Raw genomic sequence first — 17756 nt, forward strand, 5'->3', positions numbered from 1 at the left:
GTTTTGTTCTGCAGCTTGAATACTGCATGTCCTGGTAGTCACACAAGTTTCAAAAGGTTGTAGTAGGACTAGAAAAGCTCATAGAACAAAGGCATAGAATTAATTCTGTATAATGCAAAGCTGAGTAGACTGAAACTGGGAAAGTGACAGAGGGGATTCAGGCCCTGACAACGTCTAAGGAAGGATGAGTTGCATGGAGAAGGTGCAAACTTGTGTTTTTCCTGTGCAGAACTTGATGGGGGAATTGCTTTAAGCTAGCAGTTTGTAAGCCAACAGTAAGGAGAGATTTTTTTGTACAGCTAGTTGTGTACTGTTAAAACTCTTTATGTGGGTTTGGAGGTTAATAGCTAAGAACTTAGAGGGATCCATTGTGGGTCAAATACACAAACTGCAGGAAGTCCCAAGAACTGAAAATAGTTGAAGGATGGGAGAGTGCCTAGAGGAAGCATGATAAATGCTTATCCTGCTTTTAACCTTCCTTAGGCTTTTACTTGCAGCTACTATTGGAGACAGGATGCTGAGCTAAATGGACCTTTGATTCAATCCACTGCAGTATTTATCATGCTGTGGGCCTGGTGTGTGATCTTCTGTGGCTGTCGGGGGGTTTGAGTTGTTGAGGGGACTGTTTATTTCATTAAATAAGATCAAAGGTTTTTCATTGCTTCTTGATGCAAATGTGTAATTTTTATTGTGCTCATTTTCTAGGATGTGTGTAATTTTTACTTAATTTCCAGCTTCTTCACCTAGACAAGTAAATGACTAAGGAAAAGAGATTTTTTGAAATTGCTATACTGTATTAAGCCTTTGATCAAAATGTAGCAAATTGTGCAAGACTTGAATAATTAAATTACTGTAGAAATGTGACATAGGTACTGCTGAATAGTGCCACTTTGTGCTGGGTGCAAGAACTTTGCAGCAATTCATGACTGCATGAGCTGTGATACAATGTAAAATGGGAACCAAAGGTATCTGTCAGAATAGTGACCCACTCCACAGAGTACTTACTGTCCTAGATGCAGTAACATGAGTTAGGAATGCTCAATGGTTTTTATGAATGATAACATGTTCCACTTGTGGGTTTTTGTTCATCTGGAGTTTATATCAAAATGAATTAGTACAAATTAACAGTTTGTTGTTAACACGGGGAGTGTATTGTCCTGGGTATCTTGGTTGTGGGGACAGATGGTAGTCACAGGTGAGGTACAAAGGGAGCCTTATCTTTTACTGCTGTAAAGGACAGAATTTAGATGCAAGAATTGAAACAGATGAGTCTTTTTTGGTTCTGTTTTCCTGAGAGGGAGTTTTTGTTTCTAAAGCATTAGTTCAGGAAGTGGCATTCCTTTTTAAGGGAGTGCTCTGGCAGAGTTTGTACTGGTGCATGGATGATAGGTGAGAAGCAGTACACATGTGCTAGCACTGCATTCCCTCCAGTTTGTATTTCCTCCATTCAAAAGGATTACCAGTCCTGGATGATAGAGAGGTGTGTTTATTGTTTTGAAAACTTGAGACAGGCATCGAGGGTTCATAATAAAAATATATTATGGCAATCTGTAAAGCTTTTCAGTAGGAGTGTGATTGAGCAGCAAAATAACTTGCTGGCTGCTGAAAAGCTATCATGCATCCCTTCACTTGCTACTGACATAAACCACATTGAAACTGTTCACTTAGAGCTAAAAAATGCTGAGTTCTTTATCTTAATTGTCTTAATCACCAGGGAGTATAAGTAATGCATATAATTTACATCAGATGTTTTGCAATGTGTTTCTATTACTTGTTAAGCTTTTCTTGTAAAGAAGTGAAGAACTGCAGTCTCTAGGCAAAGAACAGGGTTGCACTATTGGTTTACACTGAGAATAAAAATTTGTTTAACTTTCATGGCCATTTAACAAATCAAGCAATAATGCTATTCTATGTTAATGTTATTTTGGTAGTTGAGCTGTAGCTGCACTGCTGGTATCTGTATTAACAAATTATATGTAAAAGATCTGCTTTTTACTTTATATTTCTAGAACTGCAAGCAATCTAAACTGTAGTAGTTAAACTGGAAAACAAACTCAGGGAAAAGCAGAGGTCAATCCTGAAACCTAAAAACTAGAATGATAGTTTAGCATAAGCTACTTTTCCCCCCCTCATGTTCTGTAAGGAATGCATTACTGTGATGAGGTGGATTGGCTACCCAAAGTAGTATGGCTAGAAGTATTGTGACCAGTGTCTTCCCCACAAAGAACTTGGCTGGTGTTAAGATAGCTTTATTGTAATTATGCCTCAAAAATAAATATACTTTTTTATTAAGATATGTTGTTGGGTTTTTTAAGTTGCAATATAATACAGAGATTAGAAATTTCACATAGTAATAAACTTCTATTTGAAACTTCTGAACATGATAGATTGTTGTGATAGAACAAGTGGTTCATTGCATTTTTAGGGATTTTGGTCATTTGTGTTGTTTTGGTTGGTTGGGTTTTTTTCATGGAAGTAAATGAATCCTAATCTTTTGCTCCCTAGCATGTCTGCTTTGCAGGGGATGAAGTGTCTGATTTTCAAGCACCACTATGATTTTCTTGTACACAGCTTACACTCCTGAAGCATTTTAAGTGCATTGGGAAATTCATACAGAATAGGCATTATACAATTGAAATTCACATTTACCTTTAAGTGGTTCAACCCTAAAAACTGTAAAAGAAAACTTTAAATCTTTATAAACACTATTTTCATTAATTATGGTGGCTTCTGGTGTAGTATGCATTTATGTTAATTCTTGTCTTAACAAATGAGAAAGGCAGCCTTGAGATAATTATCAGTATTAAACAGACAACCATGAAATTAAACTGTAGGAAATTAAGTATTTCTGAGCCTATAGCTCTGAGCTGCTGAATAGGTGATTTGTTTAATCCCTTTCTTGGCAGAGTTGAAAAGAATAAATGTGAGAAGCAGGCACAGAAATGTAATTTAGTGAAGTCAGTTGACTTTGATAACACAACTGAGTGCATTGCATAGTGATGAGCAGACCATTTCCACTTTCTGCCTTGAAATCCTTTGGCATTTTCTTGCTCAGTTAGGAGCCTCTGCCATGTGATACACTGAGCAGATGTCTCCCAAGAAGAGCTAGTTATGATAATGCAGCTGGTCCAATGTGATCTATTCTAGGGAGCTATAAGCTGAAAACTTGACTTTCAGGACAAAAGTGAGTTCCCCTGTAATGGGTGTCCTATTTCACTCAAGTGGTCAGTAGAAAATGGGCTATGTGACAAGCATGCAGAAGTGGTCACAAGAGGTAGCATTGCTGTAGTAAAAGTGTTTTATGTTTGTTGGAACCTCCTGTTATTGAATGAGCACATGGCATTCACAAGCACAGAGCATTATGTAGTACACTACACTTAAATGAAGTGGGAGACAGTGGAGGAAAGTGCAGTCATGAGTAGCATAGCTAACGTGACAGGGAAGTTGGAATTTTTTATTCTCCAAAGGCATCACAAAGTAATTACAAGAGAACCAAATCAAAATGTTTTCAGTCTTCTAATTTTTGATATTTTAAAATTGTTATATTAAATTATTTGATGGAACCTAATTTTAGAGCTTATCTTCTTATTCTAAGTACCTTTTGTGTTACTGTAGTTACATACTGTAATATCTTGCAAAATCTTCTTTCTGCTCTTATGGCTGGAATTGCAAGCTGCATTTGAACATTGTACCTTACCACTGCATTTTGTGGTCATTTAAATTGCTCTTTCTAGGAGTGTTAACATTCTGAAGACCTCGACTACAGCTTCAATGACCAGAGCACAGTGTCTTTCATGTTATTTTGTCCTCATGTGTAGCTGTCATTTGGTATTTATTAATAGCAATTGCCACTTGAATAATAATGCCTATACAAGGCTGATAAAAGTTAACAGTTACTTTGATTGTGAAGTCCTGAAAGAATGGTTGTTTTGTTCCCTGCCCTTGTCATGAAGAATGTAAGGTATTTTGCTGGGTTGGGAGCTCTCCTTAATGACACTGTGCTATGCACTCTGTAAAGGGTACTTCAAACCTTCCCTATGTGGGAAGGTTGTGTGACTTCTGAAAAACTGGATTGTGTGGTTGCTGGTGACTTTTTGTTAGAAAAAATACAATAAATACTCTTGCCTTTTAAACTATAAAGGTGTAGAATGATGAGTTTGCTTGTGATGCTTCAAATGGTCAAGTTAAAAATAAATCCAGCATTTTCTCAAGCCTGTGGTCACACAGACAGGAGCTAACCAGCAATTGTTGTGTGCTGGCTTCCCGCAGAGTGGAGAACGCCTGCACCAAGCTGGTGCGGGCAGCCCAGATGCTGCAGGCAGACCCCTACTCAGTCCCAGCTCGTGATTATCTCATCGATGGCTCGAGAGGAATCCTCTCTGGAACATCAGACCTGCTCCTGACATTCGATGAAGCAGAGGTAGGAATCCCACCCCGACTGACAGAAGTGCCTGCACAACAGGGTTATTAATTAAAATGTCCCCCTCACTAAAGTAGCTAAACCAAGCTATTAAATAGATTAATGATGTTTTGACTGTTTCAGTTTGATTGGAAACATATTTTGCATTCCTTTCTGTCAGAAGGAGCTTAAGACTCGTTGCTCTGTTTCTTTAGGAGCATTTTTGCATGGCATAATGTTTAGGTGCTGCCTGTGATTATTGCTCAAGAGGGCCAGATCTCTTCAACTGTCTGATACCTTCCTGATGCTTTTCTGTATTCCCTTCACTTTACCCATTATTGATCCTTATATTTTCTGTATCCCTTCATTGAAAAGCCCTAGGCCTTTCTAACATGTTTGTCTGGCTCAATAGCTCTGGCAATTTAATTGGCCTTGGGGCATGGGTGGTAATACAAATTTGGACTGTCTGGCTAGTCAGGCAGAAGATGTACTCTGATTAAATCTAACAGTTGCTACGTTTTGGCTGTTGCACTAGCCAGAAACTGACTCAGAAGTGCTGTTTGTCCATCCTCATATGTAAAAAAAAAAAAAAAAGCCATAGTTGCAAGGAAATGTAAATGTCTTGTGTTTGAAATTTTTTTTGTTACAAATCATAGTTTTGATACTCTTTCTGGAGATGTAGAGTCTTGCTTATTTCTGAATAAGAAAGATCATGCTGTTAGAAATACTGATGTCAATTCTCATTCTGCTACAATTTGTTAACCTATGGAATTGTGTTGCTCTTCTTGCTGTTCTGAGTAATCTAACATGGTATCCTTTTCTCATTTAACCATCTCATGGCAATGTTAGCATGTTCCTCTGAAATGGTGTTCAATAGAAGTGTTATGGGGCTTTCAAGGAAGTTTATAGCTTTTAATCTCTCTTTCTAGTATTTAGGAAATGAATTGACTTTTGTGAATTTAATGTTTTGTGCGACTCACCTGACAAATCCTTGTTAATGAGAAGAATGCCATTACTCAGGAATGATTGATTTTTTACAAGTACTTAAGTTGGCCAGTGTCTGTGCTAAGTTTCAATATAAAGTAGCATTGGGACAAACTGAAATGAGTTTCAGAGGAAGCTTTGGTCTTTTCTAGGTGCTAAACACTGCATGTGATTGATACAAATTAAATGTCAATTAACTTGTTCTTCCATAATAATTGTATGTAGTGATGTCCGAAGTAATGTGGTTCAGAGGTTAGAATATTTACTGACAGAACTGTTTGGGAATCAAATGTAGACTGAAAAAAGTTAAGCTGAGGCAGAGGTCCAGAGGTAAATGAAATACAGCCTTCGCAGATTTTTCTGGAAAGTTTAAGATGTTGGATCTATCTCCCCTGCTGGAATGCTGGGTAATGCTTTATCCATATGTAAAGCTGTATGGTAAATGATACTTCCTCTGAAAGCCTGAAGTCTGCTTTCTATGTAGCTTTGCTTTGTGATTTAAGTTAAATATTTTATTGATGAAATTGCAATGAAAAACTTCAAGCATGACAGCATACATAGATGAAACTCTTTCTAACCCATTTTCTCAATGCCATCCTTCATATATCATACAAAGTGAAAACATTGGAAGTAGGATTTTGCATTTCTGAGTAGTGGAAAGCTGATTAAATATTGGCTTGCCACTATAGCACTTGACTAATGGAATTTGGGTAACTTATTCAGGATCTCAGACCTGCATAGTTGCCCATTTGTCCTATTAGCAAATGCTATAACTAAACCGTTTTAATAACAGAATTGCATTACTAATGCAAGTGTAACTTAGCTTTAGCTAAGAAATAATGTTGATGTTTCTCTCTTAGGTCCGTAAAATCATCCGTGTCTGCAAAGGAATATTGGAGTATTTGACTGTGGCAGAAGTGGTAGAGACAATGGAGGATCTGGTGACTTACACTAAGAATTTAGGGCCAGGTTTGATTTGCTTCAGTCTTTCATAAATATATTAAGTATAGTCTTTTCTATTACTTTGTTCTCCCACCAGCATCTCCCTCACCCAAGTTTTGAACACTGGGACAATGGTAAAGCAGTTACTTTGGAAGTTTCTGTTGGGAAGAATGACTCATTCTGTTTCACAGTCTCTTTTAAGAATGCAGATGATGTTGGTAAATGAGATTTGCACATGAATTATATGTACTGTACTTTTCCTGTACTGTGAAGGAAGTAAGCATGCATTAGTAAGGATAAAAAAAAAATTGAAGAAACTCTGTAAGTAAGCACTCACAGATATAAAATCCATTAAGCTGATAAAATGTCTGCACTGGCTGAGATACTTAGGCCCAGAAGGAATTTCTTGGAATAATATATGCTACATGTCATATGTTACCATCTTAATGAGGCTGCAGAAATAGCTGTCGTGAAGTATGATACAAAAGCCCAGCTGTTATGGAAATTCTCTGTTTGCTCTTCTCTACTTGTTACTTCACTGTGTTAACTCACACTTTGAGTGGTGGAAGTGATGGGTAAGTGAGGAGCTGCTGTCTCTATCTCTCCATTGCTCTAGAGGAAACCTACCATTAATCTGTGTCATCTGCTGGTTCAAATGCTTTAGCTTCAGCATGAAGTAGCTAAAGTATTTAACAAATGCATTCTGTGAAATGGAGACATGGTGGTGGTAGTGTAGGAAGATGTTGGAATTAAAATTACACTGAACTAAAGAATGCTTATATAAAACCAGCAGGAATCTAGTTAGTGCTTTTTATTTATAAATACTTGTATAGTGTGGCTAGGTGATAAATGAAATGACTAAGAGATGTCATGGCACAGGGCATGTTTATAGATTATCCTGTTTTTATTTAACATGTATACTTGACCTTGTTTCTAGATGTGGAAAAACTTTGAAGTTCCATATGGAGGTATAGTGTTCTCTAAACTTTTATTTCCCATCAGAAATTACTTTCAATTAAATAGTTTTTGCCTTGTTTTGAAGAGGAAATGATAAAACAAAAGGGCAATCTTCTCTTTCCCTGAAACTTTTTCTTCAACTTGGTATATACACATTTAGTTTCTCTGTGGTTATTGTTTTACTTATCTTTAAAATGGAAGTTTTCCCTAAATTCAGTTTGCTCTGTTGGGCTCAGTTACAAGTATTTGGCTTTTTTCACTGAACCTCACATACATAATTTGCTGTTACATATGTATGCCAGAGGTCTTGGGTAAGTGTCTTAGTGAGGTATAGGCCTGTCATCTTAATTGCAAATAATCTTCTCTAAACTCATGGTATTGTGAATAATTAGTGAGCCTTGTGCTTCTGGAGTGCTGTAGAAGCTCTGTCTTTGTCTGAACTGGCTGCTGCTCAACATTTGCAGCCCATGCCCACAAAATGTAAAGCCCAGAGTCCTTGTAGTTATATTAATGGGCATTTGAACTGAACCATCCATGTGAGTACTGTATAAATAACAGGAGTATCAGCAGGTACACTTAAAGTCAAGGAAGTGCTTACAGGGTTTATGCTGGAACTAGAGAGGGGAACATGATTACCTATTAAGGCTTTTGTCATTTAAAAGGAAATGTGGTTCTGCACAGCTTGCCTTTCTGTGCTCTCAGTATGAGGATCCTACTACTTTCAGTGATGTCATGAAACAGTATTAAGATGCTAACCAGCAGAAAGGTAATTCAGCCAAAGAATATACAGCTTCCTTCCAGTTTGATACCCTGGAGGAGAAAGAGTAGGAGCACAAGAGCACCAATTTAAATAATCTTAAGTTTTTGTGAAGCTGTGTCTGAAGTTTCCACATGCACTGTGTGATAAACCTCACAAGTCTTAGCTATTGCTCTAGAATAAATGGAATTCTTTACAGGCTTCTAGGGTACTGAAGTATTTCTAGCAAATATGAAGTGTAGATAAATAAGTTCTTGACCTCTGGTAGAACCTCCAAGCAAGCAAACAAAATCCTGACATTTCCTTTTTCTGTCCTTCACTTAAGCCATGGATCAAAGATGACACCCTCCTCCTGCCCTTTTAATCAGCTTCCAGTGTTCATTAGGTGACTTCATGTCCAAAACCTGTAATTTCAAGTATTTTCCTATTTTATTGATAGGATTTTAAATCAAGAATTTTGAGTAGTCTTTCTGTTTTGGCAGAAAGTGGCTAGTTTTTGAATAGGTGACTTCTCTGAAGTATCTGGAATGTGTTTGAAGTAACAGCTGCTAATATAAAAATTTTCAACTTCAAATCTCAAGTGTTTTAATGTTCAATTACTTCAATCTTTAGGAATGACAAAGATGGCCAAAATGATTGACGAGCGACAACAGGAATTAACTCATCAGGAACATCGGGTTATGCTGGTAAACTCCATGAATACAGTCAAGGAGCTATTGCCAGTACTTATTTCAGGTATTTTTTCTTTGCTCTTCAGTACCATTCTGAATTATTGTTTTGAACTGGAGTTCCCATGTTTTATGTTAATTAAAAATAGTCTTGACATCTGTAATCAATTGCAAGTAACTGTGCTTCTTGTAATAAAACTACAGTCTCTTTGAGATAAAATGATCCAAGCAAAGGAAATGTTCCATATAAATACAGTAGAAGGCCAACTTGACCACTGATTGGTCTTGCATTTACCTTTTTCTAATCTCTGATATTTCCACAGCTATGAAGATTTTTGTAACCACAAAAAATTCTAAAAGCCAGGGAATAGAAGAGGCCTTGAAAAATCGCAATTTCACAGTAGAAAAAATGAGTGCTGAGATAAACGAAATAATTCGTGTATTGCAACTCACTTCCTGGGATGAAGATGCCTGGGCAAGCAAGGTATTTTCATGTGAACATTTGTATGTAGAAGTCTAATTTTTGTCTACTGTGTTTTACCCTTTTAAACTTGTGCTTCTGAGACCACTGAAATATCAAATATTGAGCTTTCTCTCAATAAGCAAAGTTAAACTAGTGGGGTATTTGAAGGTAATTCAATGGTTTACTGTAACTCACTGGTCTAACAGAAGACAGATTTATTCATGTTTTAGTTTCAGCATCATTAGGAAGTCCTGGAATATGGTATATTCCACTCAGAGAAGTATGTTTTCCCTATCTATAACTACCCTACATAATAATTTTTGACATGGGAAAGTTTGGTATAAAAGTTACTGTTCATTCAGCTGGTCTCATAAGTGAGATTGAGATTTTCCTTCTAGATCCTGCCAGAAAAGATAGGCTGCTGTTGTATTCCTTGTGCAAAAGGCTTGGAACTGAGAAATTTTAGTCAATTTTGGGGAGTTCCTCCTTGAACATTTGCCCTGTTTCTCCCTGCCCCATTTTTATTCTGGACATGAGAGTAAATTTCAGGGTTTTGTCTTATGTCAAAACAAAATCTGTTAGATTGAAGAGGCTTTCTGGGTAAGTTTGATGCCTGGGAAAGTGGCTTATATACAGGATTGGTTCTTACACCTCAGTGTTGAGCTGTGTGAGTGACTGCAACCACTTAACCTGGAGCTAATTGCTGCTCTGAAGTGATGCTGAAGTGTCTAGAAGACTGTAAAGCAGGTCTGACAGAATCATAAGTGTTCTGGGCTCACAAATAAATGCAGCTGCATAACTGAAATTCCTGCCAAGTTATTTTTGAGTACTTGGAGGTAAATTGCTGAGGATATTTTTTTAATGGTTAATAATATGAGCAACAAATAAGCATAAATGTCATGGAAAACTTACTGAGACCTGAAGCCAGACTAGTTATTAAACAAAGTCTAGCAGGAAATCTAACATTGATGTAACCAAGATGTAAAATCACTTTGGCCTATGTTTTTTGGCACTTGACCCTTAGTTTGCTTCTTGATTTATTTTGTCACTATCACTTCCTTATTATGACTACTGTATGCATCTCTGTTTTTGTTGTCCTGTTTCTTACCCTTTTCTCACCTTTAGAAGGTAAGCTTTCTTCCACACCCTCCACCTCTCCCTTGCACTAAACCCAAAAAAAGCATGTCTGTGGGATTTTGTGCTGTGTGCAGACTGTGTGCTGTGCAACTTCTCTGACTGCCAGCTATGGCACTGGCATTTATACTTAGGGGTATACACACAGTTTAAAAAAGATCATAATAGCTCTGTCTGGCTGTGTGTAGTATTGGCTGTCACTGAAAATGGTAATTGCAAGCTGATCTGCATCAAGACTCTTTCTGAATCTGATTAGAGTTAGGGCAAGATTTTACAGCACATTCTTGCTGAATGCTTTCATGTTAGTTTATGAGTCTCTGTAGTGACAAATAAAGGGTCCAGTCATGCAGGAACCAGCTTTCTGCATGGCCAGAAAGCTTTATTAAGTCAGGAATTTTGTCTATTCCATAGTGTTTTACCCATAGCCTTCCTTCATTTCAGATGGTTCATGTTCTTTAGGTCTAGGCTTAAAACTGCAGTCTTGCATGGGTACTTTTTCAATTCAATTGTATTTTTGGATTTAAGCTTTCCTGTATTTTATGAAATATGAATACTTTTTTATTTTACACAACAAATGTGGAAATTTTTGTGGTGAAGAAAAATGTCTATTGCAAGGAGTTGGCAGTTTAGGCTTAGGAAACTCTTATTTATACTGCTGGTGAGGCAGATTAATAAAGGATTTAATTAAGAAAACAGTTGGTATATTAGCAGTATTTCCTAATGGAAACTATTGGTCATTATGCTTAATGCATGAATATGTGTGTGGATTAGTATAATCAAAGTATTGTTCTGTTCTGAACTGAGAATTTTTAAATTGTATTTTGTTTTTGAATTAAGATATCCTGATAATTTGGAACTGTAACACTGGGCATTAAACAGTGATGACAAAGCATTTGAATTGAAAAATGCAGTGGGATGAAGAAGCAGAAACTAGTTTGCTAATAGCCACCTATCACAGACATGATCCAGTATTTGCACACATATGTAACAATTGACTAACAATTGTTATTTTGCTAGAAGGAAGATGGAGCTGTTTAGTTGTAGTTGAGGTCACTGTTGCATGCATTTTGTGCCTGGTGGTGAAAGAAAATGTTTTCCCCATGCTTTTAGGGAATAAAGTAAGGTGTATGGGGATGCCCAGCCTTGAATTTTTCTGTGTAGTACATGCTATTGCTGATGTTGGACTTTATGTTTATTATTCTATCTTGAGTTATTTATACCTTGAGTTATCACAATCTGTCTAGAGACTGGAGAATGAACAAGGTGTGGAGCCAAAGTTGTAGGTTTTGTAGGAGTAGTAGATGCAGGTAAAGTATTTTGTTGGTCTTTCTGGACTCTGCACATTACTATTACCGGATTGCAATAATCTCTGTTTACACTGGATTTTATAAATAGTATGGTGCTTTAGAACTAAAATACTATTCTTGGACAAAATTCTGGGGAAAAGAATTGTATCTATTTTTTCATTCATAGCTTTGAACTTTCTTCCTTGATTTTTTTGTTTTTCAGAGGAATTTAATTTTCTCTTGCATATTGTTAGTGTTTATTTTAAAATTAATTTCCAGTAATACTCAATTCAAACATCTTTCATTTCCATGGAATTGGAGGGAGTTAACAGTTGTAAGAAGCTGAGACATATCTAATGTCTTGCAGGATTGAACCCTGAATGGTGACTAAGCTATCTATCTTGCCAGAACACTGGCTTTGCCTATTTCCTCCAGCATTGCCTTCTTTGGTCATGAAATGCAGATATCCTTAGACTAGACCACTTTATTGAGTCAGAGGTTGTGTTTTACATCCAGCAAGGAATTGTGTAGCATTTATTTTGCTCTTTTGCATAGCAGTGCCAATACTACCTGCTCCCTGAATGAGCTCAAAATTCTTGGTAGTGGCAGAAATGATGCACAGAAGTGTCTTCAGTAATATTTGCTTTAGGAATTGGTTTGGAACAAATCCAGATTGCTCTTTTCCCTTCAGACAGTGTTGCCCTAGTTGTTTAATTTGAGTAACTGAAATAGTTTACCTCTTCTGAAAATGCAGTAGTGCTGATTTTGTTAATAAACTTCCTTTTGGTAACAGGGGTACTGTTGGCAGGGAGAGGAGGGAAAGAATCAATTTTTGCTGATAAACTGTAAATTTTTTTTGCAAAAGAGCAGTGGGATTAAAAAAAAATTCATGCTTGAAACGATATTCCATTGGCAAATCCCAAAGAGTTACATTTTAAAAATATTTAGCTGTTTAGGGGAGGAATAAAATATTTAAACAGCTATGGAAATTGAGACTATCAAGACACTTTGAAGCAGTGAGACCTTGAGCAAGTTGCTGGTTTTTTTTAGATGGAGTGTTTGTGCTCTTGTCTTCCTCCTTTCTTAATAGCCTGAATTGGTTGGTGAGTCCAGACCTTTCAGTATGGCTGTGCCTTTGTTGCTTGCCAGGTATCTGACACCAGACACAGCTCTGGCAGACACAAAGGGCTGTGCCAACAACCCTGGTTAAGGATGCATTCTAGTTGTCTGTTGCATTATTCAGCTCACTGCAATGAAAACTCCATATCAGGCTACAGCTGAGAGAGATTGCTTGGGCTGTGTAGATGGAGAATTGGTGCTTTAAGAGCAGTTGTCTTAAAACACTTCAACTGCTATGCTAGGATTTTACCAGATTTTTTAAATAGGAAAAGGGGACATATGCAGAGGAACACAGGATAGCCAGACTCACCCTGCAGAGCAATCCAGTTGTGTAACTCCATATGACAGGGCAGATGGATCCTGTTGCTGCTGGGGCAGTGCTGGAAATTACAAAATCATGAGTGCAAAATCTGCAACACCTATTATTTTATCCTCAGATATTAGACCTCAGATTCAGAGGTTTCTGTATAATTCTGCTGAAACTGTAAGTCTGTGGGCAGCTGAGACCACACAAAAGCCTGTGAGAGTGAAAAGGGAGGGGCAAAGACAGTTTTTCCAACACTGCTTTTCTCCACCCACTCCTACCGTCTCATTGACACAATAAGAAACATCTGTTGCCTTTTTAAAAATTCAGTTAATTGTTTCAAATTATTTCTGGGTAGACAGGTCTGAAATAGACTGTTCATTTCAAGCTAAAGTAGCTTCAGAACCCTGACATAAACAACAGAAAACAGTAACACCTACCTTCATAGATACTAAGATTTATATATACATTTGAATATTCAATGAATATTTTCCTGTCTCTTAGCATACATTGAATGCACAATTATTGAGCTATAGAGAAGATAACTTTTAAAATAATGTTCCCATTTCCCACCCCTAGCTGCATATCCGGACCTTTTGGAAGGTTTTTCAAACAGGTCCCAACTGAATTTGGAGAGCCAGTTTCTAGATTTGAGACCCAGTCATCTAGGTGAAAATAATTCTGCTTTTGGTGCTCTCTCTTAGGCTGTGATTTAAGAGCCTTTGAAAATACTCAGCTGCATCGCATGACATTTTAGAAAATTGCTTGCTGAATTATATTATAGCACCTTATGAATAGCTGACAGACTAATATGCCTGAATAAAAATGCCAGAGTATTAGTGTTGTATGTTTGAGACTAAGCATGCAGAATGAACAGCTCCACCAAATGTGGCATTTCTTTAGTGTTGTCAGGATAGCACATGCTGTAGCAAGGTACTGATCACTGATGGTAGTAGGCTTCTCTTCAAAAGCATTGGACATGGGCAGTCTGATTCAGATGCTACATGACAGCCAGGCTTCTTTTTGTCATTCATGGGATCTTAGATGCATTTCAAATCACTTCCATGAAATGTGTGGTAAAAAGCTATTTTGGCTTTTCCACAGCTTCTTACTTAGGTACATGTTACTGTTTTCATCGTCCTCCCATTTGTGTAAGATGGAAAACTTGTGGCCTCTAGTGGAGGGATGGCTCATGAACAATGTGCAGACTGTGCAGAGAAATCAGAACTGGGAGGCTGTTTCCCCTGCAGCCAGAGGTGTTGGATAGTAGTGGCATAATAGTGAAAGAAACAGCTTCTTTGATGATCCTGGCAGAGGAGTTCAGAGTTTTAAACAATCACATGTAAATACATGTGTTTATCTCCAAAGACATTCAGCTCCATATGTGAGACTTTCAGAAATTAGCTGGTCGTCTTCCTTTTCTGTAAACAGTAACTGTTTGACTTTAAGCAGCAGAGCAGGTGAGAAATGCAGATGTGCAGCCTCTTATGCTGAAGTAAGCAGTAAAATTCACTGGCCAATTACCAGATATTGATACTCCAATTACATCACTCTTCTATGTGCCCTGATGTAAAATGGAACTAACTCCAAGATGTGTGCTGATTAGAGCTCCAACTTTGGAAATTAAAGCACTAGTAAATAAAGAAATAGAAAAACCACTAAAATTGCATGCATAATTTTTGCATTTTGAGTGAAATGAAAGTGTCTGTTCTAACTGGAAAGAAGCAATTTTGATCTGCTAGTTTGAAAATGGGTTTTGAGCTGCTTATACGAATAGGTTTTTATAAGTAGACTCTGCTTTATAGAATCTTTGTCAGCTTTGGTTGCATTGATTACTTGTTCTTTGATATTTTTGTTTTGAGTATAATTTTGCTGGTTTCTCTTTTGTAAAGGACACTGAAGCCATGAAGAGAGCTTTAGCCTTAATAGATTCAAAGATGAATCAGGCAAAAGGTTGGCTGAGAGATCCAAATGCACCTCCAGGTAATATTTAAACACAAACAACAGCATAAAGTATTTTGATTTTTGAAGGTCTCATTATTTCTGTTGTTTAAGACAAAATTGTCTCTAAGCATTAATAACCCTTACATAGTGGATCATTCTGAAGGTACCTGTATTTATTCCTTTCTTTAGATACTGGGAATTGAACAAGATGTGTATAATGACCTAGAAGGCTTTACTTCTTCTAAATGGTCTGAAATAGATGTGTTCTGTGGAACATACATGTTCTTCATTTGCATTCCAGCAGTAAAGCCAAAAACTTAGGATTTGAACAGTACTTAATTGTAGCCATGGCTGATATTTAAAATCCCTTCTTTTGTATTTTCAAATTTTTATAACTTGATTTCCCTAACAGGATCTCTTTTTTTCTTTCAGTCTTGACATAAAATTTTTAGTATGAGTATCTGCCATAAATATGCTTAATTGTGATCACCTTTACTTATATAAGGGGTTTATTTACCTTTGTATGTATCTTTAAAGTAAACAAAACTCAATAGAGGCCTGTTCCATTTGGATGTTTAAAGACCTTTTTAAATGGACTTCCTCTGAAATCAAAGCCAAACTAATAGAGTTGTAAAAGTTGGATGTGAATTGTTGTTTTTTTGGTGTATATCTCCATTTTTGGTAAATGTGCTTTCCTCACTGAACTTAATGCAGTTCTCGTGACATGATGATATCAGGAGTTTTCTCATACATGTGAGAGAATGTCTTGTTTGCTGTACTGACTGACCCTGTGCCTCAGGGGATGCTGGTGAGCAGGCCATAAGGCAGATCCTTGATGAAGCTGGCAAAGCAGGAGAGCTGTGTGCGGGCAAGGAGCGCAGAGAGATCCTGGGCACCTGCAAAACCCTGGGGCAGATGACAGATCAGCTGGCTGAGCTCCGGGCCAGGTAAAGCTCTGCTTGGGCTGGGCGCTTCCCAGCTGCTACTGAAATGTTTGCTCTGCAGTTGTCACTTCCTAACCTGTAGAAAGCAGGCTAGAAGTGTATTTTGCCTTTTTTACTTCAGTTTCTTCTTTTCTGATGAGAATATGTTTTAATAGGAGAAATGTTAATTACATAATATGATGATTAGAATTGCTCAAGTAGATAATTCTGACTTTGCTTGCTGTCTAACACATAACTTTCCTCCAAATTAGGCAGAAAGGAAACTTTAAACTCTCTTCTTAAGTCTGTTCTCCAAAGAGGATATACTCCAATTACTGTAAGATACTTGGATATTCTACTTTTTAGGTGTTTTTTGGGATGTTAGATCACATGTGGTGGTTGTTGTTTATCCTTCACTGGCAAATTCTATTGAACTTTGTGTGTCACATGATTGAGGCAGCTAAGACATTTTATTTTCATACTTATTTTTTTAATTGACTTGCTGTCATCACTTAGTTGTAGGAAGACTTTAAATCCTGCAGATTCTGACTCTCTGCAACAGTCTGTAAATGAAGAGAAAAGGGGACTTGTCCTGGGTACTTTAATGGAATTGTATCCTTAAATAGCTTTACTTTTTGACTCTTAAAAAATGTTTATTCCTCTGAGACTGCTAAATGTCACATTATGGAATACAGAAAATATGTTCTCAGTTTTTATCTCTACTTCTGTTCCTCACTTATTTTTTGTTTCCTTAAGGAGGAAACAAGATGTGATTAAGTACTATATCTCTTGCAATACATGCTGTGAATAAGCATAAACAGGTTTTGTTGCTCCTCAACTAGAAAATAGCTTTAGTCAGTCCTGAGCTGAATCTGTGGTGCTCTCTTTGGGGCAGAGGACAGGGTGCCACCCCCATGGCCATGCAGAAAGCCCAGCAGGTGTCCCAGGGGCTGGACCTGCTCACTGCCAAGGTGGAGAACGCAGCCCGCAAGCTGGAGGCCATGACCAACTCCAAGCAGGCAATTGCTAAGAAGATTGATGCTGCTCAGGTACCACTAGGGATTAATAAATCTTTCAGAGCTGTTTTACTGAACTACTGTAGTTGTTTCCAAACAAAACACACTTACTTGATAGGAAGAACATAGAGGGGATATTTGCTTTAACAAAGAAAAATCTTAAATTCAGTGATTTAGAGCATATGGTGAATTTTGCTTCAGTTGATGATCTTTTTTGGTAACTTATTTGGCATTATTATTAAATTAAAATGATGAAACACCTTAAATTTGCATATGAACTAATCTTACTAAAGAAAAGAATAGAAGGGTTTTAGATTGAACAGACCTATTTGTGGATAAAACCAGAGCCCTTTCTTTGGCCTCTGTTTTGGGAGTGGAGTTCAGGATTTAGAACTGTATGTTAATGAAGCTGCATTTTCTTTCAATTGATTCTTTATTTTTGTTAGTTTTAATGTGTCTCAATGGTCAGTCTCTTACCCAGTGATGATTATGATTATCATCAAATAATATACCTTATCTAAATGTGTATATGTGTCTATTATCAATATATAAAGATACATTAATATTATATATGCATCAAATGAAATGGTAATGGGACTTTTTAGGAAGAGCTCTGTGTACCACCCTGGGCTCAAGAGCATCTGTTGTCAGTTTTTTCTGAAAGTCACATAATCAGTTTCTAAAGGCAGTGATTCAATTTTACTTCTAAAATACTGTTGGCAAATGTTGATGGGAGAGACAGAATGTAAAATGTTTGGGTAGATTTTATCTAGTTTGACATTTTTTTTCAAAACAGAAAAACTATGAGGCAGTAGAATTTTGAAAGCTCTATTGGCATTTTCTTTCCCTATAAAATCATG

At 37.1% G+C, this 17756-nt stretch overlaps 1 protein-coding gene across 2 annotated transcripts in view; it reads left to right on the forward strand.

Annotated features, from left to right (window-relative positions):
- VCL (vinculin) overlaps positions 1-17756 on the forward strand; it is a 53031-nt gene that overhangs the window by 17578 nt on the left and 17697 nt on the right. For both annotated transcript variants that reach the window (XM_059477336.1, XM_059477335.1), the window contains exons 3-9: positions 4270-4420; positions 6244-6352; positions 8652-8774; positions 9031-9191; positions 14906-14996; positions 15757-15904; positions 16776-16929. In XM_059477336.1, coding sequence (XP_059333319.1) covers positions 4270-4420; positions 6244-6352; positions 8652-8774; positions 9031-9191; positions 14906-14996; positions 15757-15904; positions 16776-16929 — 937 coding nt within the window. The remainder of the gene's footprint in view (positions 1-4269; positions 4421-6243; positions 6353-8651; positions 8775-9030; positions 9192-14905; positions 14997-15756; positions 15905-16775; positions 16930-17756) is intronic.

This window comes from Ammospiza nelsoni, chromosome 8, assembly GCF_027579445.1.
Source record: "Ammospiza nelsoni isolate bAmmNel1 chromosome 8, bAmmNel1.pri, whole genome shotgun sequence".
NCBI lineage: Eukaryota > Metazoa > Chordata > Aves > Passeriformes > Passerellidae > Ammospiza > Ammospiza nelsoni.